Source organism: Phalacrocorax carbo, chromosome 17 (assembly GCF_963921805.1).
Source record: "Phalacrocorax carbo chromosome 17, bPhaCar2.1, whole genome shotgun sequence".
NCBI classification, from domain to species: domain Eukaryota; kingdom Metazoa; phylum Chordata; class Aves; order Suliformes; family Phalacrocoracidae; genus Phalacrocorax; species Phalacrocorax carbo.
The window spans coordinates 2,615,450-2,637,949 of record NC_087529.1 but is presented as its reverse complement, the minus strand read 5'-3'; the positions used below and the strand labels follow the sequence as shown (position 1 = coordinate 2,637,949).

The 22,500-nt window shown below is 65.3% G+C and overlaps 1 protein-coding gene across 4 annotated transcripts in view; it reads right to left on the bottom strand.

Moving 5' to 3' along the window:
* The window catches only part of ABR (ABR activator of RhoGEF and GTPase), a 41,639-nt gene that overhangs the window by 9,363 nt on the left and 9,776 nt on the right, over nucleotides 1–22,500 (bottom strand). For 2 of the 4 annotated variants that reach the window (XM_064468295.1, XM_064468296.1), the window contains exons 2-16: nucleotides 17,817–18,001; nucleotides 12,652–12,756; nucleotides 11,799–11,984; nucleotides 10,855–10,962; nucleotides 10,026–10,086; nucleotides 7,513–7,565; nucleotides 7,210–7,350; nucleotides 6,747–6,868; nucleotides 6,462–6,627; nucleotides 6,204–6,326; nucleotides 6,054–6,129; nucleotides 5,806–5,910; nucleotides 5,201–5,275; nucleotides 4,963–5,060; nucleotides 4,717–4,848 (exon numbers count right to left, since the gene is read on the bottom strand). In XM_064468295.1, the coding sequence (XP_064324365.1) occupies nucleotides 4,717–4,848; nucleotides 4,963–5,060; nucleotides 5,201–5,275; nucleotides 5,806–5,910; nucleotides 6,054–6,129; nucleotides 6,204–6,326; nucleotides 6,462–6,627; nucleotides 6,747–6,868; nucleotides 7,210–7,350; nucleotides 7,513–7,565; nucleotides 10,026–10,086; nucleotides 10,855–10,962; nucleotides 11,799–11,984; nucleotides 12,652–12,756; nucleotides 17,817–17,924 (1,659 nt within the window). In that variant the 5' untranslated portion in view covers nucleotides 17,925–18,001. Of the gene's footprint in view, nucleotides 1–1,200; nucleotides 1,514–4,716; nucleotides 4,849–4,962; nucleotides 5,061–5,200; nucleotides 5,276–5,805; nucleotides 5,911–6,053; nucleotides 6,130–6,203; nucleotides 6,327–6,461; nucleotides 6,628–6,746; nucleotides 6,869–7,209; nucleotides 7,351–7,512; nucleotides 7,566–10,025; nucleotides 10,087–10,854; nucleotides 10,963–11,798; nucleotides 11,985–12,651; nucleotides 12,757–14,590; nucleotides 15,209–17,816; nucleotides 18,002–22,500 lie in introns of those variants that run through there. The other 2 variants (XM_064468297.1, XM_064468298.1) reach the window with 2 other exon arrangements.

Here is a 22,500-nt window from a genome sequence, read left to right as displayed (position 1 = left end):
CAGGCGGTCCCTGGGTCGCTCCGTGCCGTGGGGGCAGAGCAGCCCCCCCACACCAGTGAACACTGCTGGTGGCAAAGCACAGCCCCGAAAAAAGCAGCAATTCACAGCCCTGTCTGAGAGTGACCCGATAAGCTGCAAGCACCCACAGCATGCCAGGACTGTGCACAGACCCACTGGGGCCACATCCTGTCCCTGCAGCCCCAGTGCTCCCAGTTGGCAGCAGGCAGGGAAGCTGGTGGCCACGGTGAGGGCGCATGGGTCTAGGAAACAAAATCCACTCATGTTTTGACCCAGCAACAGCCAGCGGCAGCCGCTGGGCAGCCTCCCTGTACAGCCCTCGCTGCCCCTTAATCCCTTCTGCAGGAGCGGCGGCGGCACAGAATCGAGGTTAATGCCGCTGCGTCACAGGCAGCCCCACCGCCGAGCAAACCTCGGCCCCGCTGCTGCCAAACCGAACCCCCACGTGCCCAGGCAGCTCCTGCCCGCGGCCGCAGCCAAGCCCTGAGCCAGCAGCTCCCTGTGCAGGGGCATCCCGTAGAGGGAAACCCCCCCGGGGTCCCCCATGAGATTGTGGGGGCTCTGGGACAGTCTGCGAGGGTGCTGTCCCCCTCCCTTGTCACCTCTGTTGCCCACCCCTGCCCTCCATCCTCCCACAAAGATGGGCAGCACTGGCTGATGGGGCTGCGACACGACTGCAAGCTCAGGGGAGCCTGGATAGACCCGGGGGGGGGAGCATTGCAAACCAAGCAGCACCCTGGTGAGAGGGGCTACACAAGCACCGGGTGCTGTAGTGCCAGAGCCCCAGCCAGCCCGCAAGCATCGCTGCCTCCTGGGCAAGCCCCAGGGTTGGGCAGGGGAGCCCCCCCGCATCTGTAGGACCCCCCAGAACAAAGGGCTCAGCCCGCCTCAGCCCCCCAGTGCACAGGAGAGGGAAGGAGGGAAACGAGCACCCCACGGGCTGCTAAGTGCTTCTAAGAGCTCCCAAAGCACCCTAACAGCCTCCCCGCTCCATACACGGCCCCCAGAGCCCTCCCTCCACAAGCAATACAGCCCCCCCCAATATCAGTGCCCCCTGCACCCCACAAAACCACCAGCCAAAAAGCCACAACTGCCCCACACAGCAGAGCCCGGCGACACGGCGTAAGCCATCCCAGAGCCCATTTTGGTCTGGCCACCGTCCCCGCGCACCCCGAGAGGCACCTTCTGCCGGAGCAGCTTGCTGCGCACCCTGCCCCAGAGACGGGCCCCCGTGTTGGGGGGCCGCTTGCCCTCGGGCTCCTCCACGCCGCGCTCCGGCTGCTCGCCCACGGGCTCCGCTTGCACCAGCACCTCTGTCATCGCGGCGATCGCTTCGGCTCCGGGAGGCGAGGCGAGGGTGGCCGGGAAAGCCCGGGGGAGGGTGGCCGGGGCTGGGTTAGGACAGCACCCGCATCCCTCCTGCTCCGGGCGGGAGGTCCGCGGCGGCGGGGGGCGGCGAGCGGGCAGGGCTCATCTTCAGGGTGTGAGAGCCCGGCTGGCGAGAGGCGGCTCGGCAGCCCCAAAAGCCTCCCTCCCCCTGCGAGGAAGTGACTCAAAGGCAACCCCCCCCCCTCCCCGTTCCTCCCCCCACCCCACGCGTTTAACTCTCGCCCTGCCGCCCGCCGCCGCTCGGGAACCGGCTGGAGGGGCTGCCCTGCCCCCCCCCACCCCCCCGCCTCCCTGCGCCATCGCCGGCCGCAGCATCCCCGGCTGCGCCGAGGAGCCGGGCTGGACCTCCCGGCCCTCCCTCTCGATCCCGACGGGCACGCGGATGGGGCTTTTGGGGTCCCCTCTCAGGCCTAGGGACAGGTGGGGACTCCCCCCCGTGTCCCCCCCCTCCCCAGCCTGCCCCACTGCCAGGGGGTGATGCGGTGGGGCAGGGCTGCGGGGCAGGGGGATGGGGTGCAGGCAGGGCTCTGCCCCGCGCTCCAGCCCTAGAAGGGTCCCTGCCTGCCTGCTCCCCACTTCTTCTGACAGGCAGGGACATGGTGAGGTGCAGGATGGCAGGGGGGGCTTGCACTGCCCCCAGGTCCAGCCCTCAGCAGCCCCCTGAGTCCGCAGGGGTCACCCTGTGGGTCCCTGCAGGTTCAGGGAGCCCCGACACCACAAATCTCCCCCTCCGGAGCCTCCGCCAGCCCAGTGTGGAGGGGACAGACGGACAGGCAGCTATTCCCTGCGGGCGCCTACCGTGCCCATGACAACACAGGCTCCACTTCAACAGCCACATCTCCCCTGTGCATCAAATGGGGGCTGGGTAAGCCCTGCCTCCATCCTGCCCTGTCACCCCTGCATCGCCCCGATACCCCTTTTATGCACCCACTGCCTGTCTCCCTGCTCACCCCAAGGCACGGGGCCCAGATCCAGCCTCTTGCACAAGTACTTGCAGCCTGCTCTGCCTACCCCAAGTGTCTGTCTGCCAGACCACCACAGCACCGGGCAACCCCAGGCACCCACCGGACACTGCCCCGCGCGAAGCAGCACGGCTGCTGGGAGCAACTGGGGCAGCTCAGAGCAGAGCTGAGCCCTGCAGCACTGGGGACACAAGTGCCCCATGGGGACACGAGCCCCCCCCACAGCACCTCTACCCTGACCACAGCACATCCCAGCCTTTGAAACCGCATGCAAAACAGGGTTAACAACAACAGAGCAGTGTTAATGCCGACCGCAGCAGAGCCGTCCCCAGTCTCCACGCCCAGACACACCTTCCCGCAGAGCAGCCGGGGTGTTGTGGCCCAGCCCAACATGTCGCACAGGGTGCCCACCCTCCACCAGCCATAGGAGTGGGGTGTGGGGTAGGGGCTCGCCACGCCACGGACCCTTCGGGGCTCATTGCCAGGATGCTCAAGAGGAGGCTGGTGCCAACCTTGGCCCCTCCGCGGACCCAGCCACATCCTCTGGGCTGGCAGGACATGACTCCTGCCTGCGACACCGTGGCAGCCTCAGGACACCCCCCACTGCTCCCCGCAGAGGGGCTGCAGTGTCCCCCCTCCCACACTGACCCGCTCCCACCAGCCCATGATGTCACTAAGCTGCTTTCGAGGCTGACCCACGTGCCTGGGCCAGCAGATTAGAGCTGGGCCGTGGGCACAGCACCAGCCACGCAGAGGGAGGTTCAGCCATCCTGGAAGCAACGCCCTCCCCTGATTTGCTGAGCGGCTGACCCCAGCGCTCCCTGTGTCTCCCACTCCTCCAGCTAACTGGAACCAGCAGCAGCTCAAAACAAGCCCAGGGACTGACCAGGGTAAGGAGCAGCCGGGGCAGCATCGCTGCCTGGACAGCTCAGGGCAGAGAGCAAGGGGCAGCGCTGGGGCTTGGACACAACCCACAGCCCCGCAGGCAGCACTGCCCATAGCTGTACTTCCCCGTCCCTGCCCTGCCACCCACCCTGCTCCCAGGGCAGGGGCCCAGCTGTGGCTCTGGGTGACAGCGAGACAGCCCCAACCCTGACACCGCTTCATCCAGCCACATCCTCCTTGGGATAAGCAGCCCCGGGGCCTCCTCTCTCTCCCTCCCTCCCTCCCTTTCTTCCCCCACAGCTTTCACATGGCAGGGACGAACTGTGCTGTCCCCGTCCCAACCCCGTGTCTCCCAGCGTGACTCATGTTTGTTGACCCAGGCTATTTCCGAGAGCGCGCAGCTGGGCTGATCCCTGCGGGGCACCGAGCCCCTTCCCCACCCCAGCCCACCCGCTTGGCTCAGTGCCAACCCCCACGCCACCACCCCCCAGGGAAGGGGCAACAGATGGGTGATTTCAGGCACGAACAAGCAGCTGGTGAAGCCGAGCCCCCATCTCCCACCCTGTACCCAGTGTGGTGCCGTCCCCCCGCAGCGTCCCCTTCCCAGCAGCATTTCCGTGCTGCTCCCCACTCCCCAGGGACCTGCTCTCAGCCACTTTCCCACGGAGCAGACAGCCCTGCCGGGCCCTTTGAAGTGGCCTTGGGTCAAGAGCTGTGGCCTGGGCGTGACGCTGTCCCCAGCACAGGGGGGAAGGCAGCCAGACCAGGGGTCCCCACCAGGAAAACACAGGCACACCCCCATCCTGAACCATCCCCACTGCCCTGGGCCTGCCGGCAGCCTGGCCAAGGCAGGTGCTGGGGGGATGCAGGGTCTGGGGCCTGCCTGTCCCCCCACTCCATCTTCCAGGTCCTGCTCACCTGGGAGCATCTCAGGGCAACCCAGGTCTCCATCCTCCCTGCCTGGCAACCACCAATCAGAGGCAGCTCAGCGTTGTCCTGGAAACCCTCGTTGCCATAACAGCAGCTGATGGTGGCGCAGGGGAAGCAAACAGTGGCAGAGGGGGACAGAGGGCTGGCAGGGAGGGATGGGGTCTGCATGCTCAGGGCCCTCCCTGATGCAGGTGCCGACCCCCTCTCCACAGCCCCCCAGGGCCACAGCTGGGGCTGGTTGCACATCTGGGGGGCGGCTGCTGGCTTTGCCACCTCCTCTCACTTTGTCCCACCTCCTCCTGCAGCCACCATGCCCTGGGACCATCACCTACACACCTGATGCCCACCCACTTCGCTGTCTTCAACCCCAAACAACAATCCCTGTGCTCTTCTCCCAAAAGCAGAGCTGCCTGCCCATGCTGCCAGGCGTCTCCCATCCCAAGCATCACCTAGGAGACCCTCCCAGCCCAGGCGCCTGGCCTCAACAGGTCCAACACTGGGTGAGAAGATGCCCAAAAGCCCCAGCACATACCTGGATCTGCCCCTTGCCCATGATCTTGTCCACGATTTCGTTGTTGTCCTTGTTGAGCTTGGTCTTGTCGTAGCACTTCTCGTAGCAGAGGATGCGCAGGGACTGGGAGCCCTCCAGCTCGATCTCAAACTCCTGGGGTGTGGAGGGAGGGTGGCTCAGCTCCAGCACCCCAGAGAAGCTTCAGAACTGGGGCTGGAAGGGAAAGGGGGGACACAAGCCCCTCCCTGCACCCAACCCTCCTCTCACCTCATTCCACTGCGGCTCAGTGGTGTCCCGAAAAACCCTGGTCTTGGCTTTGCTGACAAAGTAGCCGAAGGAGTCCACTTCCAGTGTGCAGTAAAGGTCTGGGGGAGCAGACACTGCTCAGCACCCGAGGAACATTCCCCACCGGGGGTCTGCTGCAGGCAGAGCAGGGCCACATGCTAGACCCCAGCTCCCCCGCTGGCACTGGCCCCTCCGAGCAAGGGTGGGCACCCACACTTACTGGCAGATTGCTTGAAGCCCTTGGCGGAGTGGACGATGACGTGCAGGAACCCGTAGAGCCCGGGGGACTCATCATCTGCGGTAGGGAGAGCAGAGCAGAGGCTGTGTCAGGGCTTAGCTGCCACCTCCCGTGCCCCGGGGCCAGCGTGCAGGGCCGGCCATCCCCAGGGCAGCCTTTGCCACAGCAAGCACCAGGTGCCTGCGGTGACACCCCACTGTCCCCAGCCCCTTGAAGGGCCATCCCCAAGGTCTGGAAGAGGACACATATCCCCTGCTGCTGATCATCCCTGCCAGACACCCTGAGCTCTCCTGCTGCTGGACAGCCCTGGGGGAGATTCCCAGTAGTTCCTTGCCCTGGGTTCACCTCGGTCCTGCCCAGCCCATGGGGGTGCTGGGGACACCCCAAAAGCAGCCCCATGTTGCAGCTGGGATTGCACTGCCTGGGAGCCCGACTCCGCTCCGGCAGTGCCACCTGGTGGGTAGCTGTCCCCCTGCACAGCTAGGGTCCCCGAGCAGGGACCCTGCTCCGGCTGAGGGACCCCACAGCTCCTTCCTGGCATCACATGGAGGCAAAGAGGGACACCCCCCAGTCCAGTGGACACTCACCGTCCTTATTGCTGGTGACCGGGATGTTGTGGACAGTGCGTAGCTTGAAGCAGGATCCCGTGAGCACCTGCAGCTCCACCGAGCTCAGGACAAAGGCCTGGAGGTCTAAGAGAGGACAGGAGAGGAGCTTCAGAGAGATGCAGACTGTGCTGTCCCAGGGACCAAGCAGGCTGTGATCCCACGGGACCTCCTCATGGTCCCTAGCGGGGCTAGGAGCCCCAAGAGGGCCTTGGCAGCCCCAAACTTACCCTTTTTCTGTAGTTTCTGAATGGCCTCCCTCCACTCGGACCTCTCGTAGTCAGATGACAGCAGGAAGAGGTAGCTCTGCAAGAGAGGGGGCGATGCAGCAGGCTGTGTGCAGGCAGGGCTGACCCCAGCCCCCAGCCCACCCTCCTCACCTTCCCATTGCGGTTGTGGATGCGGAAGGGAATGGCAGGCGAGTTGAGAAGCAGCCAGAATTCGTTCTCAAACATCTTCTTCTTGAGGCGCTCGATGGCCCGGCTCTGCCCCTTATTGGCTTTCTGCAGGCAGGGAGTGGAGAGGAGCTTTCGCAGGTGCCCCTGGCCCCATCACGTCCCACCCCTGACCCCAGAGGAAGGCACCCCCCCCGGCAGCAGGTCTCATGCCCTCCGTGACCACACACATCCTCCTCTCACCTCCTTCTGCACCTCGCTCTTGATGGCCGAGATCTTCATCTTCATGTCCTCCAGCTCGTGGTCGGGGATGACGTGGACCTGCGGGCAGTGCTCTGACTCCTCCGGCGAGGGGAACACCAGGTCGGCCAGGGGCACGTACCACTTGCAGTCGTACTGCTGGTGCTTCCTGCGGCCGGGGAGCGGGCGCTGAGTGACGCCTGACCCCCCTCCTGGCACGTCCCTCTGCCCGCCGGAGGACAGCGGGGTTGTGATGCATCCCCCCCCCATGCCCAGCACCCTCCTTACCCCACCGCTGTCTTCTTCAGCTTGGCACAGAGCAGCACGTCGGTGAAGAGGAAGACGTGCCGCAGCTTCCGCGAGCCTTCTGACAGCTCCACCAAGAAGCCATCCTTGACAAGCTGCCGGGTCTGCGGGGCAGCAGGGCTGGCGTGAGAGCAGGCAGGGAGCAAAGGCCAACAAACCACAGGGGACAGATGCTCCTGTCCCTCTCCATGGCTAAATCATCAGGGGCATGGGAAGGTCCGTGTCCTTTTGGTGCTTTTTTGGGTCCCATACTCCCAGTAGGGTGCCAGCAAGCAGCAAGAACCAGATAGAGCCCTAACCTTGCACCCAGGACTGTGTCTAGAGGAAACCCTGCATCTCCTAGCCAAGCACCATGGAGCTCCTCAGGATGGAGACACCAGCCAGGGGCTTGCAGAGGGCTCAGCCCTTACCCTGTGCCCAGGCACTGCCCTCCCCGCTGCCTCACCTCCCCCTTGGGGGTGGTGACCGCTGTCCTCCGGGGATCGATGTCCTCATTGATGCTGGAGAGGAAGTTCTGTGAGATGCGGAGGGCGTCCTGGAGCAGCGGGTAGTCAGGGTGGTCGGCTGGGGTGTGCTTGAGGAGATCCTGGAAGGGGACACATGTGGGTGAGTGGCCCGAGGGCACTACCCTGCCAGCAGCACCCACCCTGGAGACCCCCAGCAGCACTCCCCGCAGCTGCAGGTCCCTAGAAGCAACGGGGGCAGAGCCCCCTGCCACCCCGTGCCCCAAGACTGGCATCACACTCACATGAAGGACGAGGGTGCTCCGCGTCACCCGGTCGATGGGTTTGTACAGCAGCGCTGCAGGGAGAGAGGAGGTGTCAGCAGCTGCCCCCCGCCAGCGCCCCAGCCCCTCTCCCACCCGCGAGAGCCAGCACCACATCCCACAGGGGCAAGGAGGGGAAACCAGATGCCCAGGGACCCCCTAGGTCTGCACAGAGCCCTGGGTGAGCATCGCCACCCAGAGCGGCAGTGAGCCAAGGCTCAACGCCACGGCCCCGTGCCCTGCTGTGCCAGGGGCAGGAGACACCGCGGCTGGGCTGGTGTGCGGAGCAAGGGCAGAGCCCGCTGCTGGCAGCTGCCCAACAGGCACCTTGATTTTGGGGCTGCACCCACGGGGTTTCACCAGCAGCGCGGGCACCTGTGAGGTCCCCAGTGGGGTGACAAGGCCGTACAACTGCCGCATGGTGCTTGCCTCCAGCCACAGCCCAGTGCTGGTAATGTCTGACCCTGTCCTGGGACGGGGCATGATGGGGACACCGACCCAGACACCACGTCCTCCACCTCTCTGCTGCCACAGGTCACGAGTGGCAAAGCTGGAGGGGCCGTCGCAAACACCGCTCTGCCCCGACTGCTGCCAGCTGCGGGACGTCCCCGCCACACTGTGCCAGCACATCCCCCTCCAGGGTGAAGGACCTCCCAGGCGCGGCGTGGGCACTGGCACCGCCAGCTTGCCGTGCGGTGGCTGTGGAGCGGAAGAGCCACTCGTCACCCCCAGCAGCCGGCAGCTTTTTCAGTTTCTCTTTTGGCTCAGCGGTGGGTCCCATCCCCACCTGCCCTCACAAGGCTCTGCCACCCCATGAGATACTCCGTATCCCCCTGCCCTGGCAGCAAGGGGAACCCACACCTACAGAGACCCCAGGGGCTGAGGCATCGTCCCAACACTGCTGCCCCATGTCCACTCGCTGCAGCCCCCATCCCTGCACACGCAGCTCCATCCGGCGCAGGGGGACTCAGCTGCCCCCCCCACGGGGCACAGACACCCCCTTTTTTTCTGCTGCACACCCACCCACCGGGAAACCAGCCCGAGGGGCTCTTCAGAGGCACTTTTCACTCCAAGCAGCTGGACCCTCCTCCTCCTCCCTGGCTTTTTGGGTGGGTGAAGGTACAGAGCACATCTACGGTGCTGCTCCCCGCACCCATCCCCTCACATATCTCCCTGGGCTGCCCACACCCAGGCCGATGCCTCTGGGTTTTCCCTTTGCTTCAGACCACTTCCCCAAACTGCAGGGGCCAAGCGGGGCTGGGCTTTGGGCCAGGGAAGAGGAGGGAAAGGTGCCACCCGCCCACGCTGTGCCATGAGCTGCAGGGGGCTCCCATCCCGTTTTCCTGGAGGGTGCTGCCTCGTGGCACCCAGTCCTGAGAGAGGGACCCCCTGTCCCGGTGAGCAGGGGGGTCTCTGCTCAGGAGGCAAGGACATGGGGCTGGACCCTGAACCAGAGGCTGCATCCCCGATGACTCTGTGCCAGCAGGTAAAACTGGAGCCCCACACCCTGTCGCAGCCAGCAAAAGCCCTGCTCTGGGATGGGGGGGGCAGGCAGGGTGTCCCCTCCTTTCCCCATCCCGGACCCACGAGGAGGATGGACTCTCATTGCTACAAGCACATGCAAAGCACCGGGGAGTCCCGGGAAGGGCAGTCCCGGCTCAAGGGAGGAGCACCGGGCTCCTCGCTGGCACGATCATGCCAGCCCAGGACCCACACACAGGCAGCATGGGGCCAGGCACCAGCAGGGAGGGATGCCCGGTGTCTCTCCTCCCCAGCTGCGGAGAGATGGGCGTTCCAGCTCCACGATGCTCACAGCTGCCAGCAAGCAAACTGGGACCCCTCTCCATCACCCTCTTCACAGTACAGCCCAGGCAGAGGGGGGTCCCCCTACCCGCCCCAGGCCCTCGCCGTCCCACCACCAGCAGCAGCCCCTGCCCAGCAGGCAAGGCGAGCGCGTGGCCGCATGTGCCGGAGCCAAGATGATTCAATAGAGCCTGGAACAAAGACGCTCCCAACTTCAGGCTGCAGAGCACGACGCAGCCGCCACCCCCCCAGCAAGGACAGCCAGCCTCGGACCAGTGTCCCCACAGCATCGCTCCCCACCAGCACGCGAATTCGGAGCTGCGCCCCCCCACCTCACCATAGGTGCAGTTACAGCAGAGCCGGACGACGACGAGGATTTCCATGGCAGCCCTGTCTCCGCGCAGCCATCTCTGCCGCCCCGCAGCAGCTCAGCCCGGCTGCGGCACGGCATCGGCCCCTCAGCATGGCTCTCGGCGCAGCCAGCGGGCGGGGAGGAGGGGGTGGGCAGGGGGTGGGGGGCTGCTGCACGCCCCCAGCATCCTAAAGAGCTGCGTTCCCCTCTATCCTCACCAGCTCCGCACACAGGAACACAAAGGGCTCCACTCACGGGAGCTGCTCAGTAATTCATCCGCGCCGGTCCCCCACACACACAAAAGGCTGCATCCCCCTCCCCACACCCGCGCCTGCCGTACCCTCCATGGTGACGGACGTGTGGCTCTCCTTCGAGTCCTTGGGGCCCTTCACCTTCAGCTCCTAGGGAGGGAAAGGCCCATCAGAGCAGCCCATGGGGGTCTGGAGGGGGGGGAAGGTCATTGCTCAAGGTCACGGGGTGCCCCCCACCCTTCCTGCACCCTGATATCTCCCCCCAGCCCCAGCTTGTTCACGCTGGAGGCCACACGTGGGTGCTGGGGTGGAGGTGCGGACTGTACGGGATGGTGCCTGGCCAGGAGCAGCTTAGGCTGCACCCACTAGCTGCAACATGGTGGACCCACAGGGCAGCCCCCACGTGCCCCATGAGTCTTCCTGAAGCAGGGTACCCACAGCTGGTGTGGGGAGACGGCTGGTCCCACCGAGCTGAACAGCCCTGTTGTGGAGGGGCTGGAGGGAGTGGGGACCCAGGCTGCGGCCAGGGAGGTCTCTGTTCCCATAGGGGAGCCAGGCACAGAGATGCAGCCAGCAGGAGATGAGCCACAGGCGCCCAGCACCCACACTCACTGGATGGGGTGAGCGGGTGCAGGCTGCCCCGGCATCCCAGAAATGACGGCAGTGAGGGCTGAGCCCAACCTGAGCTTGCGTGAGGCGGGAACAAACCCCCACAACACCCAGAAACCACGACCTTCTGGCATAGCCACCGACGGCCCTACCCCAGGGGACAGTCCCCAAGAGTCCCCAGGGCAGGGAGAGCATCTCTGTAGGGGACACACAGACAACTCAGCCACGGGCATGATGTTCTCTGTCCCGCACTGGGACAGCCCAGCCGAGGCAGCCCCGTTCCCCCTGCACAGCCCTGGTCCAGCCTACCTCCGAGATCTTCTGGAACTGGTTGTTGCTCTGGCTGCACTTCTCCGCCGTTTCCAGCGCGATTTTGTAGTTATCCACAAAGGCCTTGTAGACCCCCAGCTGGCTGGCCTGCAGGGAGTGGGGGTTAGCCAGGCACCCGGCAGGATGCTGAAGCCCCCCACACACAGCACAAGAGGCCAGGCAGCCACCAAGGGGACAGTGCCCAGAGCTGTCCCCTCCGGCAGGACACTCTGCCAGACCACAGCCTCATGGGGGAACTGCACACTTACCCCCACAGGTAAAGCCCTTGCCTGGGGCAGGATGGTGGGGCTCTGGTCACACCCTGTGCCCAAAACCCCTCTGAAATCCAGCAGAAAGCCAACAGGTGCTTGGATGGCAGAGGCTGAAGCTACAGCTGCTTCCCAGCACCCTTCAACCTGCCCTCTCCTCCTCCCCTCCCTGGCATGGCCACAGCCATGGTACCTGCGGACACAGCCCGTGCCCCCATCACAAGTCCGAAGCAGCAGCAGCAGGACCCAGTGCACGACCCCAGGGAACCACCGCTGCAGCACTCACAGGCAGCCAGGGGCAAACAGGCAGCGACCCTCTGCCTCTCCCCAGAGAGTCACCCGCACGCCCGGGCTCCAGCCAGCACCACGACAAAGCCATGCCACGCACCTCCAGCCAAAACCCGGCCACGGTTGCACCCAGGACCCAGAGCTGCGGCCGTCCCTGCTGCAGCAAGGGGCACGGAGGCAGCACTAACTCCCATCCTGGGATAGAAGGGCTTGGGCAGGCAGCAGCAGCTGCTGCAGGGAGGGATGCGACAAGTCCCATAGCCACCGGCAAGGACATGGCAGGGCGTGAGCTGAGCCACACCACGGGGCCGAGCCCCACAGCATGGTGCTCCATCTCCCCAGCCCTCCTCCTCTTCCAAGTGGAGCAAGCCCCGGGGAGGCACGTACCAGCTTCTGGAAGAGGTGACCCATGGTGACATTGCTGTCCCACTGCTGCACCTTTGGGCACAGGCTGTCGTAGAACTCCTTGTGGATCTCGTAGATGTCCTGGATCTTGTAGAAAATTGTCTCAATCTGCTGGAGGGTGAGGACAGGCTGCGACGTAGTGGCTGTGGCCTTCAGTGGCTTCATAGGCTGCCGAGGGAGAGGGGAGAGCATTTGAGAGGAGGGCTGGGAAGAAAAGCGACCCCGATACTCCTCCAGCCCCACACCACGGCTCACGGCAGCCCAGCCCCACATCCTGCAGGCAGTCCTGCCCAACCCTGCCACCGCACCACGGGCGGCAATAGCCACCTCCTCCGTGGCCACGCTAATGCTGTTGGTGCAGGTGCCTGGGGATGCTGGGGACAAGGGGGGTCTGAGCCAGCAGTGAGGGCTGCCCAGGTCGGATCTCAGCCAGCAGCTGGACCGAAGGGCTGCTCCCGGCTCGTGCATCCCTGCAGACTTCCCTGTCCGTGATGGTGGTGACCCCCGCGTTGTGCAACAGCATCTCTGCCACGAGGGCCAGCAAGTCCGCAGGAGGAAGCGGGGCTATAAATACTTCCCTGCCAGGCGCAGTGGCAGCAGGGGGAGGTGAGATGGGGGTGGCCACAGACCACAGCAAGGCTAACTCTAGCATGGCTCCTGCAGCTTCGCTCTTGCCCAGGTAGCTCCCAGGCCAGACCTGCCTGGGGAGGCTGTCCAGGAAGAAATTGCCCTATCCATCCACCCACCCATCCAACCGCACACACCTCCACCCATCCTCCCACGCCTGCTGGGGGATGTCCCTGGAAGGGGTGCCGGGCCTGGGGGCTGCGCTCACCAACAAGAGGGCCTCCAGCTGGTTGATGTAGATCTCCTCACTGGCCAGGAAACCAGAGAGCACCAGCTTCCGCATCTCCAGGCCTTTGCCAGCATCTCGCTCACCCTGTGCAACACAGCAAGGAACCCAGCTGAGCCAGCAACTGGCACAGGAGGAAACCCTTCATCCCATCTCCAGGATCCCCGCATGGGCACGTGTCCCTGCCAGCGTTGGGGAAGCTCCACGGCAAGGGTCGGGCACGTGCCCGCTGGGCAGCACAGCCAGGCTGGAGCCAGTTGGGAAGCCACGGGCTGCGCTGGCTTTGCTCCCCTCCCTGCTCCCGGCTGGCCAGGAGCCCGGTGCTGCTGGCAGCGCTCCAGGATGGTGCACAGCATGGCAGGACTCTCCCAGGGCAGAGTCCAGAGGCGCCCAGTGAAATCATGCCCGGCGGCGGATGGCGCTGCCATGTGATCCAGCACCACCCTTCATCCCAGCTGAGGCTTTCCCAGGAAAGTGCCTCCCCAGCGGTCACTGCCCAGTGGCACCGGGGCAGGTCCCAGGCTGTGCGGGGCCCTGCTGCCACTCCAGCTGCCGGTGGCTCAGCCCGTGCCCATGTCTGCTGCAGCACCAATACTCCAGCAGCTCAACCCTCACAGCAAGGAGATGGGCAATGCTCAGCCAGGCTGGTGGCTCCTGGATGCCCAGCAAGGCTCTGCCAGCACCCATGCGTGGGTGCTCCAGCCCCTGGGCTGCCCCAAACGCCAGGTGTGCCCTGGCCTCCCCCACAGCACTGTTTGTTCTCAAACTCACACTCAGGAGCTGGGTGTTGCCACCCAGACCAGGACCAAGCAGAGCCATGGAGACATTAGTTGCTCTGGGCAATGAGCCATTTGGGACAGTTTGTGGGTATATTTGTTCTCTTTCACCCCTGCCAGCCCTGGCCATTGTGCCTGGCAGCTGCAAACACCCAGGGGTGCACGGCCCCAGGGTGGGCACAGCCACAGAGCAGCATCTCCCCATCCTGCTCCAGCATCGACCACCCAGCCCCAGGGGCTGCTGCACCAACTGGGGTGTCCACCCCGTGGCTCCCCGCCAGGCTGCACCGTTAAGGCCAGGCCATGGTGAGCAGTGCAGCAAGGGGGTGTGGGGATGTGGGGGGGGCAGTTTTGTGCACTGGGAACTCTCAGGCTCTTTGCCATGGGTTAGTCATGGGCTCTTCCTGTTTCCCCCAGCCTCGGCCCTGCACAGGAGCTGGGGAGATAAGGGACCTGTCCATGCCCGTAGCCCGCAGTGCCCCGTGGGACAATGCCAGCTGGACCCCTGTGACCCAGAGGAGCAGCCCTAAAGCAGGGTCTGGTGCTCACCCCGTGCAGGAGACCCCAGGGACAGCGGAGCCAGAGCCCTCCTCCATCCCCGTGCCAGACCCCTTGGGGCACCCAAGCACCCCCAGCAGGGTGGGCGAGAGAAGGGTGCCAGGCTGCGCCTGTCAGCACAGGGGTCCCCCTGGGTCCCCCCCAAAGCACCAGGGTTTGGGGCCGTTTAGGGGTTTGCCAGTGGCTGTGCGGTGGGGCAGTGGCAGAGTGTGGTCCAGCCCCTTCCTGAGCATCCGGTGCCAGCCCTGCTGAGCCACACAGCCGCCCCCCCAGCAGCACACATGCCCACCACTGCCCCACGGGAGGAAGGCCGGCTGCTCGCCCCACTCTGCGCAAGCACCCACTGAGCCCTTTGCACCTGATGTCTGGTGCAGCCCTGTCCTGTGCCCCCCACCGCAGGCAGTTCTGTGGGGGCAGTGGGTCTGTGGTGATGCTCCTGCTGCCCCTCCCAGCCCTACCCCCGCAACAGCACCCGCCACACCGACCCAGAAGCTGCCCCGAGACCTGCGCATCACCATCACCAGCAAGATGCCCCTTGTCCCCCCACCGCTGCCCAGCAAGGGAGCGGGGTTGCCCCTGCCGCCCACCTTCTCGCCAGCTGAGAACGGAGACCCGGGGCTGGTGGGGGTTCCCGGTTCAGAGTCATCTTCATCCTCCAGCACTTTATCCAGGTACCCTATGGCCTCCTCTTCCTCCTCCATGGCTGGCTGGGCAGCGGGGGGGTGGAGGGAACCCCGCGAGGCTCCAGGCGAGGGGCTCACGCAGCTGAACCGGCCCAGCCTGACTCAGCCCTGGATGCCGGCCACCGCCGTGGGATGAAAGGAGCCATTATGGGATCCCCGGTGTTCCCGCCTGCCCCAGCTCCGGCCCTTGGCGTCCCGGCCGCAGCACCAGGCGCTCCTAGGGTGGCTGCACAACCGCCTCCGAGCGGCAGCGGTGGCAACTCTGGGGTCACCAGCGGTGGGACAAGAGGGACAGCCCGACTCTCCCCTGGCCTCTGCTCACCCCCGTTGGAGGGGGGGGCCACCGGTGGTGGAGGGCCGCTGCCCGCCGCCCAGCGCCCCAGCCAGCCTCGCCGCTCCGCCCTGCGTGCTCGCTACAGGAAATGCATCTCTTGGCGCTGGAGGTGGGGCTGCTCCACCGGCGGCGTGTGGTCAACGCTGGGGTGTGCAGCAGCCGCCTTCCCCAAGCCGGTTCTCCCAATGCTAGCAGAGCTCGGCGTGCACAGCGAGACCCATGGGGAAGGGTCCCCTGGCCCCTGCCAGCACCCTGAGCCCTCGCTGGGCAGAGCAGACAGCAAGGGGAGAGCACCCATCCTGCCTGCCATGGCACCCCGGTCCCCCTGTGTCCTGCGGGCAGGCAGAAAGCTGGACCACAGGGATTGCCACCAGTGAGACGTGACCTTGGAGGACAGCAGCAGGATCAGGTCCCATAAAGGGACCTGGCTCCACACCCCTAGAAGGGTCCCGGGCCCCTCCCTGCCCCAGAGGGGACCCAGCAGCTCCGCAGGGCAATGCAGCCGAGACGCATGCCCTCCCACCGCATCTGCCCTGCACCCCATGGGGATCAGCACCAGCACCCTGCCACTGCCCCAGCCCGACTGCAACCCCAGGGCAGCCAGGGAGCGGGGACACGAGCCGTGGTGTGACGCCTGTGAGGGACATCACAGGCTCTGGCAAATGGGGCAAGAATGGGCTGGAGGAAGGGACACTAACGCAAGAGCTGTTTCAGCAGTTTCCCCCTGCTCCTCGGTGGCAAAAGGGGAACCAGCGACCGCATGTGCTCTGCCCACATGAGCCAGCTCTCCTCCCCACGCCTGTCCAAGCCTGGAAAAAACTCCTGCTGAGAGAAGTGGGCAGGGACACAGGCATGGGGACTTTCCAGAGCCTGTGTCCACGCCGCAGCTCAGGCTTTGCCCAGCCTTCTAAGTGGGCTCTATACCAGGGTAGTAGGACCCTGCCTGCCACGGCTGGGTCCCCAGAGCAGGGAACACTCACTGCCCGGGGGAAAGCCACCCACAGTGCCAAACCCAGCAGCACCCAAGCAGGAGCTGGGCCACCACCCCACACCGGGACCATGGCGTTTGCATTTTCCAGGCAAGAGAAGGAGGGGCGGGCCACGCTGGCACCCAGTGACCAGGTGGCCCCAGACACGGTCACAGCAGCCCCAGGAGCTTGTGAGAAGAGACGCTCCACCAGAAACCTCCTCTAGACCCTAGGCCAGGAGGTGACACCTCCAAAGGGCAGCAACACCAGTCCTGCGTCACCGGAGAAGAGCGATGGAGGTGAGCCCAGCACCCCATGCCACTGGCCACAGTGGGACCCACACACAAACCCGTGCCCATCACGAGGGATAAAACATGCTGGTATTCGACGGTGCTCTGCTAAGCCGCGGCGCAAGCAGCTGCAGATAAGGAGATGGAGGCTGAGCTGGCGCTGAGCTCCAACACTTCCCAATCCTGTTAGTGCCAACCGAGCTGGCGTCACCAGCTGCGCCCAGCCCCAGCGGGCTCCACCAGCCCCCAAAGGGCTGCTGGGCTTCGTCAGCATCTCCCACAGTCTCCCCCCAACCCCGCTTCCCCAGGACCACCCTCTGCTACCGCTGCCGGCCCCGGGGGACGAAGCCCATCGCCCACAGCACCCCCGTTGCCCATCCCCACCGCCAGACCCTGGCACCGCGGTGGCTGGGCTGGGGCTCGCAGGACAAGGGGCCCCGACCCAGGGGCTTGCACCCAGCCCTGGGACAGGGCACTTCGCGCAGCAGGGTGGCAGAGGGCCGGCAGCCCGCCCTTCCTCCTTCCCTCCTCCTCCCCACCCAGGGAGCGCCGTGGGGCCGCGCTGGGTGCCGGGAGGAGGATGCTGCGCAGCAGCGAGCCCTGGGGAGGAAGCCACACCTCTCGCCTCCTCTGCCTCAGCATCCGGGTTAAGGGCTTAACTCTTTCCACGACAAAAACCTTCACGTTTCCCAGCCCAGCCTCCTCCCCCCACCCAAACCCCGGCCCGCTGCGGGACCCCGGCAGCCCGGGCAGCGGCAGGGGCCGGCGGGACCCCCGGGGCCGGGCGGTCGCTCCCCGCAGCAGCCCCGTGCCCTGCCCAGAGCCCACCGGCCCAGGGCACAGCCCGGAGGGGGCCGGGGGGGGCCGGGGAGTCCCCAGTGGCCCCGGGAGCTGCGGCCCCACCGCCCCCGGGCTTTACGGAAGCTTTTACTCTGGAAAAAGGCTTTTTCCCCTTTGATTTCCCGCCCCGCAGCTCTCCAAGCATCCCTCCTGGGAAAGATCCTGGATGAACCCCGAGGGCTTCCGAGGATGGTCTCGAAAGAGCAGAGGGAGAGGAGGGGTTAAAGCTAAGCTCCCCAGAAGGGGGGGACACACGAGGTGTCCCTCCCCAGCGGGCGGCTCGTCGCCAAGTGCCGCTAGATGGAGCCGGCGGCCCGGCGGAGCGGCTGCGCCCGGTCCCCACGGGCTGCCCGGCGCAGGGGGCGGGGGATGCTGCGCACCCCGAGGACCCCCCCGGACCCCCCCGCCGCCCAGCAAGCCCGGCTGGCCTCCAGCACCCCCCACTCTCCGGATGGCACGACGGGGCAGGGACACAACGTGTCCCACAGATGTGGCACCCTCACAAACAGCCGCTCAGCAGGGCGCTGTGCCCCAGAGCCCAGAGGGCCACGGCCAGCAAGGTTTGCGATGCCAGGGGCAGCCCCCCAGGTCACAGCAGCACCAGAGCACCGCCAACACTGCTGAAACAACCGAGCCAAGCACCCCCAGCGCTGACTTCAACCCCAGCCAGCACGGAGCTCCACGTCCCGAGCACCTACCCCTGTGCCAAGGCCATCGGTGGGGGTGGGTGAGACGCCGTCCCCGCTCTCCTGGCCACGGGCGCTGAGCTGGGGGGACATGGTGGGTGACTCGTCGATGTAGGGCATGGTTTCCGAGCCCTCTGGCAGTGCCTTGGGCTCCTCATTGCCCTCAGCATCATACTCGTCTGCACCATAGTTGAAGTCTGCCAGGAGAAGAGAAGGTGGTGGTGAGCATCCAGGCAGCAGCACGGCCGTGGGTCACCGCATGGCACGCCACAACCACCCCAGTCTGCAGTTACCTGCGGGCGACTGACCCCATGTCTGATACCCAGGGCCACGCACAGACACGCACACTCGCGCCTGCAGCCCAGCCCAGCCCAGCCGCCTGCTTTCTGCCTGCCCCACAGAGCAGGCAGGGCATCACAGAGCATCCTCAGGCCTCTGCTCAACACACTTCCCTACATTTGCATAATTAATGGCACCGAGAGGCTGCAGGCCTTGTCTGCACAGGGACAGTTGCTCTGCCAGAAGCCCTGGCCACACGCAAACAGCTCTGCCCTGCCCGCCCAGCAGCCACCATCCCCATGCCATCCCCGGGGAGGGATGGAGCTGGGCTGGCAGCCACGGCCGCCGTCCTCCCCGCTTCCCCATGCCCATCCTCCTCGGAGCATGGGAACGGGTGCCAGGATGCCTGGGTCCGCAGCATGGAGGACGCTGTCACCCACCCTGGGAGAAGGGGGATGGCAGCAGCTCCATGGTGGGTGGCTCGGGCCATGCTGTGGGAGCAGAAGGGGTCTGCTTACCCCAGCACAGGATGAGGCCACTGCCACACCAGGCCAGCACACATTTTTGGATGCCCTACGTTGTTGTACAACCCCTCTGTCACCCACAGCCTGGGGGAAGAAGCCATTTTGGGGAGCTGGAGCCCCGAGTGGGAGTGGGTGTCCAAAGTCTGCGACAGGGCCCCGGGGCGCAGCGGGGGACCTGGGGTACATCCTAACCTGTTACCATGGAAACGGCAGTGGCTCGGTGGCGGAGGGAAGAGGCGGCCGCAGCAGCCCCGAGATGCTGACAAAGGGGAGGGGGAAGGGAGCCCGGCTGCGGCAGGGGTAGCCGCGGGGTGCAGCCGGCACCCCTTGCCTGGGTCCCACAGCTGAGACCCCCTTGGCTGCGCCTGGAGAGGTGGTGGGCATGGCTCACCCAACCATCAGCTCCTTGCTCCCCTCCCTGCCCAGCAGCCGCCCCCATGGGCTTCCCAGCTGCGGGTGGCGGGGGAACCACAGCCAAGTCCCTGGCAGAGACCCTGGCCAAAACTGGGAGCGTGGGGCTGGAGCAGCTGTCCCAGACCAAACCCCACACCGTTGCTACTTCGTGCCCCCATGGCCCAGCTCCTCTGGCCAAGGACTCCCCCACTTCCTGCCAACGCCACTCAGCACATTAATATTGCATTCAGCTTCATATTTAAAGTGGATAAAGCTTTAAATCAAAGACTGCTATGAAGCCCGCTCAGGCTAGGAGCCCTGCTGGTGCCGGTAGGGAGGGATGGGGGTTCCATCCTGCATCTGGTGTTGGGATGGAGGAGAGCCCTGACATGGACCAGATGCATCCCAGCTCTGCCAGGGCACCACAGCCCCTCTCAGACCTTGCCTCATTAGCAATTAGCAGCTAATAACCATCCCTCAGAGGCTGGGGTGACACCCACACTGGGCCACAGCAGCCCCATTCAACCTGGGAATGGGTTGAATGACTAGGTATAAAGTAGCTGGATGGGCAGAGATGGAGGAGTCCGTAGCTCCCCCTGGTCCTCAGCTTCCAGGGAAAGGGGATCCCGAGCTCTAACTCATCCTGCCTCCTCGGGGTGGGATGTCCCTTGTCCCTTTTGCCTTTGACGGGTTGCAGCTGGGATGCCTCCAGCACCAGGCAGGAGTGAAGCAGCAGGAGGTGCATTAGTGTTGGTGTCCCTGCACAATGGCCACCTCCCTGGGACACCCAACCCACACAGCTCCTCTGAGCCCACCCAACTGGGCACTGTCCCCTCGCTGGGGATGGCCCAGAGAAACCCAAACCTCTCACCCAAGCACCCTTCTGCATCAGGCAGGGTCTAAGGGGGAGCCAAGGCAGCAGGGAAGGGACAAAGCTGATGGTCCCCACCAGGCCCACCAACTCAGAGGCCATCAAGCTCCACTGCCTCACCTCCACCAAGGCCAAGGTCTGCAATGCTGAGTTCAACCGTGGCCCAGGCAACAGGGGCACCCAGAGCGGCACCGGCACTGTGGGAGACCTGGCACGGCGGCTCAGCAGCAAGGTAACAAGAAACACAGCTTTAATGAGGCAGCTGGGGACCCTGGGAGGTGACACCCGCAGTGCTGCAGGGAAGAAGGCAGCATCAATGGGATGGAGGGGGGAGGGAATGGCCTGAAGGGACACGGGAATGACCCAGTGCTCACACAGCCATTGCACCCAGTTGGAGTAGATCTACATCCCAGTCCCAGACCTGAGCTGGGGATGAGACCTACAGGCAGTGCCCAACAGGCACCCAGGCGGAGGTACCCTGCACTGCTCACAGGAAGGAGGATGGAGCCATGTCCCTATGGCTCCAGCTGTGCCACCTGTGGCCGTGCAGTATGTACAGGGCTCTCACCCAGGGAGGCCAGGCAGAAGGACTTCCCCAGCACCCACTGCAGGGAGGGAACAGAAGACCACCAAGCATCCAGGAAGGGCGAGGGGACACAATGGGGCTGGCCCCTGCATCTCCCTGCCTGTGGGGTGCTCCTGTCACCCAGCCAGCCCAAACCGAGCACCTCCCTCCTTCCCCCACAGCTGCATTGCCCCTGCAGCCTGTTCCTGTGCCCGTGCCAAAACCCAGCGCTATTTTTTGCTACCAGTTTTAGCAGCAGTAGAAATCTTCCTACTCCACCCCAGGCATTGAGGCTGAGAGAAGGGAGGCAGCCTGGCCCCGCAGAGCCACTATAGGGGGCAAGGACACCCTAGCCCTACGACCCCAAGCTGAATCCAGCCCCCTAAGGCACCAAGGGCTGGCACCCACAGGACAGGGGTTTGGGTCCTGCAGGCTGGCATGTGGCCCCAGGAGGGTGATGGGGCCAGGAATATGTCCCCATGGGGGATTATTTTCCCCAGGAAAATAATGTTTCCACTCTGCCACATCTTCCCAGGTGTGACCTGGGTTAATCCCAGCATGATGGTCCCCAAGAGGGAGCGCAGCCAAGGACAGCAGCCAGCTCCTTCCCAGCCCAGGCGAGTGACAGCACAGTCACAGCAGCTCAGGGTAGCATTTTCTTTGCTTTCCAGCCAGGTGCATGCTGATCCCTGGCACCCCAAGAGCACACCCCAGCGCTCACCCATCTTATCACACTGCTGGGAGAAGCCCAACATCTGCACGGAGCCTGTAAGGTTTTGGGGAAACACTGCAGTTTCCCTGTGCCTGGGTGAAAATTCACCATGACAACACAGATGCGTGAGCTGGCCTCGGACCTGCCTCCGTGGGCCTCCTCCAAAGGGTGGCTCAACACAAACAGCATCTCCTCCGCGCCGCCGCCTTCCCCGGCATGACGAAGACCAGACCCTGCCCCGCATCCCTCAAAACGTGGGCACCACACCGAGCAGCCTCCCCCGCGCCGCTTCCCTCCACAGCGAGGGTGGCTGGAGGAGGATTTGGGATGGCAGAGCCATCGCTTTGCAGAGATGCCAGGGCTGGGAAGGAGCGCGCGGAGGCTGGGGCTGGATGTGGCCCCTGGGCTCCAGCCCAGCCGCCTGCACAAGCTGCACAGCTGCGCCGGACCCTGGGACTGACACTGCTTGATGCAGCCTCCGGCTGTGGGTGTTGGAGGCTTCAGGCTGGAAAACTTGGGGGGCCTCAGCCGTCTGCAACATGCCTCCTGCAGCCCCCGCTCCCTCCAGGGCACGGCAGATGCCAGGTCCATGCAGGGGGCACCACGTCCCCTTCTCTGGAGCATCCCACCCTCGCCAAACCTCGCTGCCCCAACAACACCAGGCTCTGAGCTCAACCCTGCACCCCAAAACCCACCACTGGGATGCCCACACAGCTCAACACTCCCCCAGAATAAACACCGAGGACCCCATGACCGAGCCCCCCTCGCTATGTCCCTGGCTCCCTTGGCCACTGCTGAGACAGCTGCTGCGGGACCAGGACCAGCACGGCACCGGGGCTCGCTCCTCCCTGCTGCCTGTCCGTGGGACGGGGAGGATTCACATACCCCCTCCCCCGGCTGATGCAGGATGCCCCCAGCCCCACCGGCTGCCAGCCCCTGGGTACCGACACCGCGTTGCCACAGCATCCTCGGCACAGTGCCTCGGAGCTCGCTGCGAAAATCACAGCTCGGGGAGAGGAGCCTTCCCATGGCCACAGAAGGACAGGGATGGGACACAGGACAGAAAGCACCCATGTCCCCAAGGACCCCTGTGGGCAGCACCAGCTGTAAGGCTGCTCCGGCTCCACTGAGCCCCACCTCGGCAGGGCCACCACCACCCATCCTGCTTATGCAGCCCCCCAGGGCGGGCAGCAGGTCCCCAGAGCCTGGGGGATGCTGGCCTGACTCCAGCCAGCACCACCCTGCCACTGGGCCATGCGGGATGCTCAGGAAGGGGAGCACAACCCCCAGCCAGCACCGCCTGTCCCCTGCCTGGGCTCAGCTCAGCCCGGGAGCCCCCCCGGCATGGGATC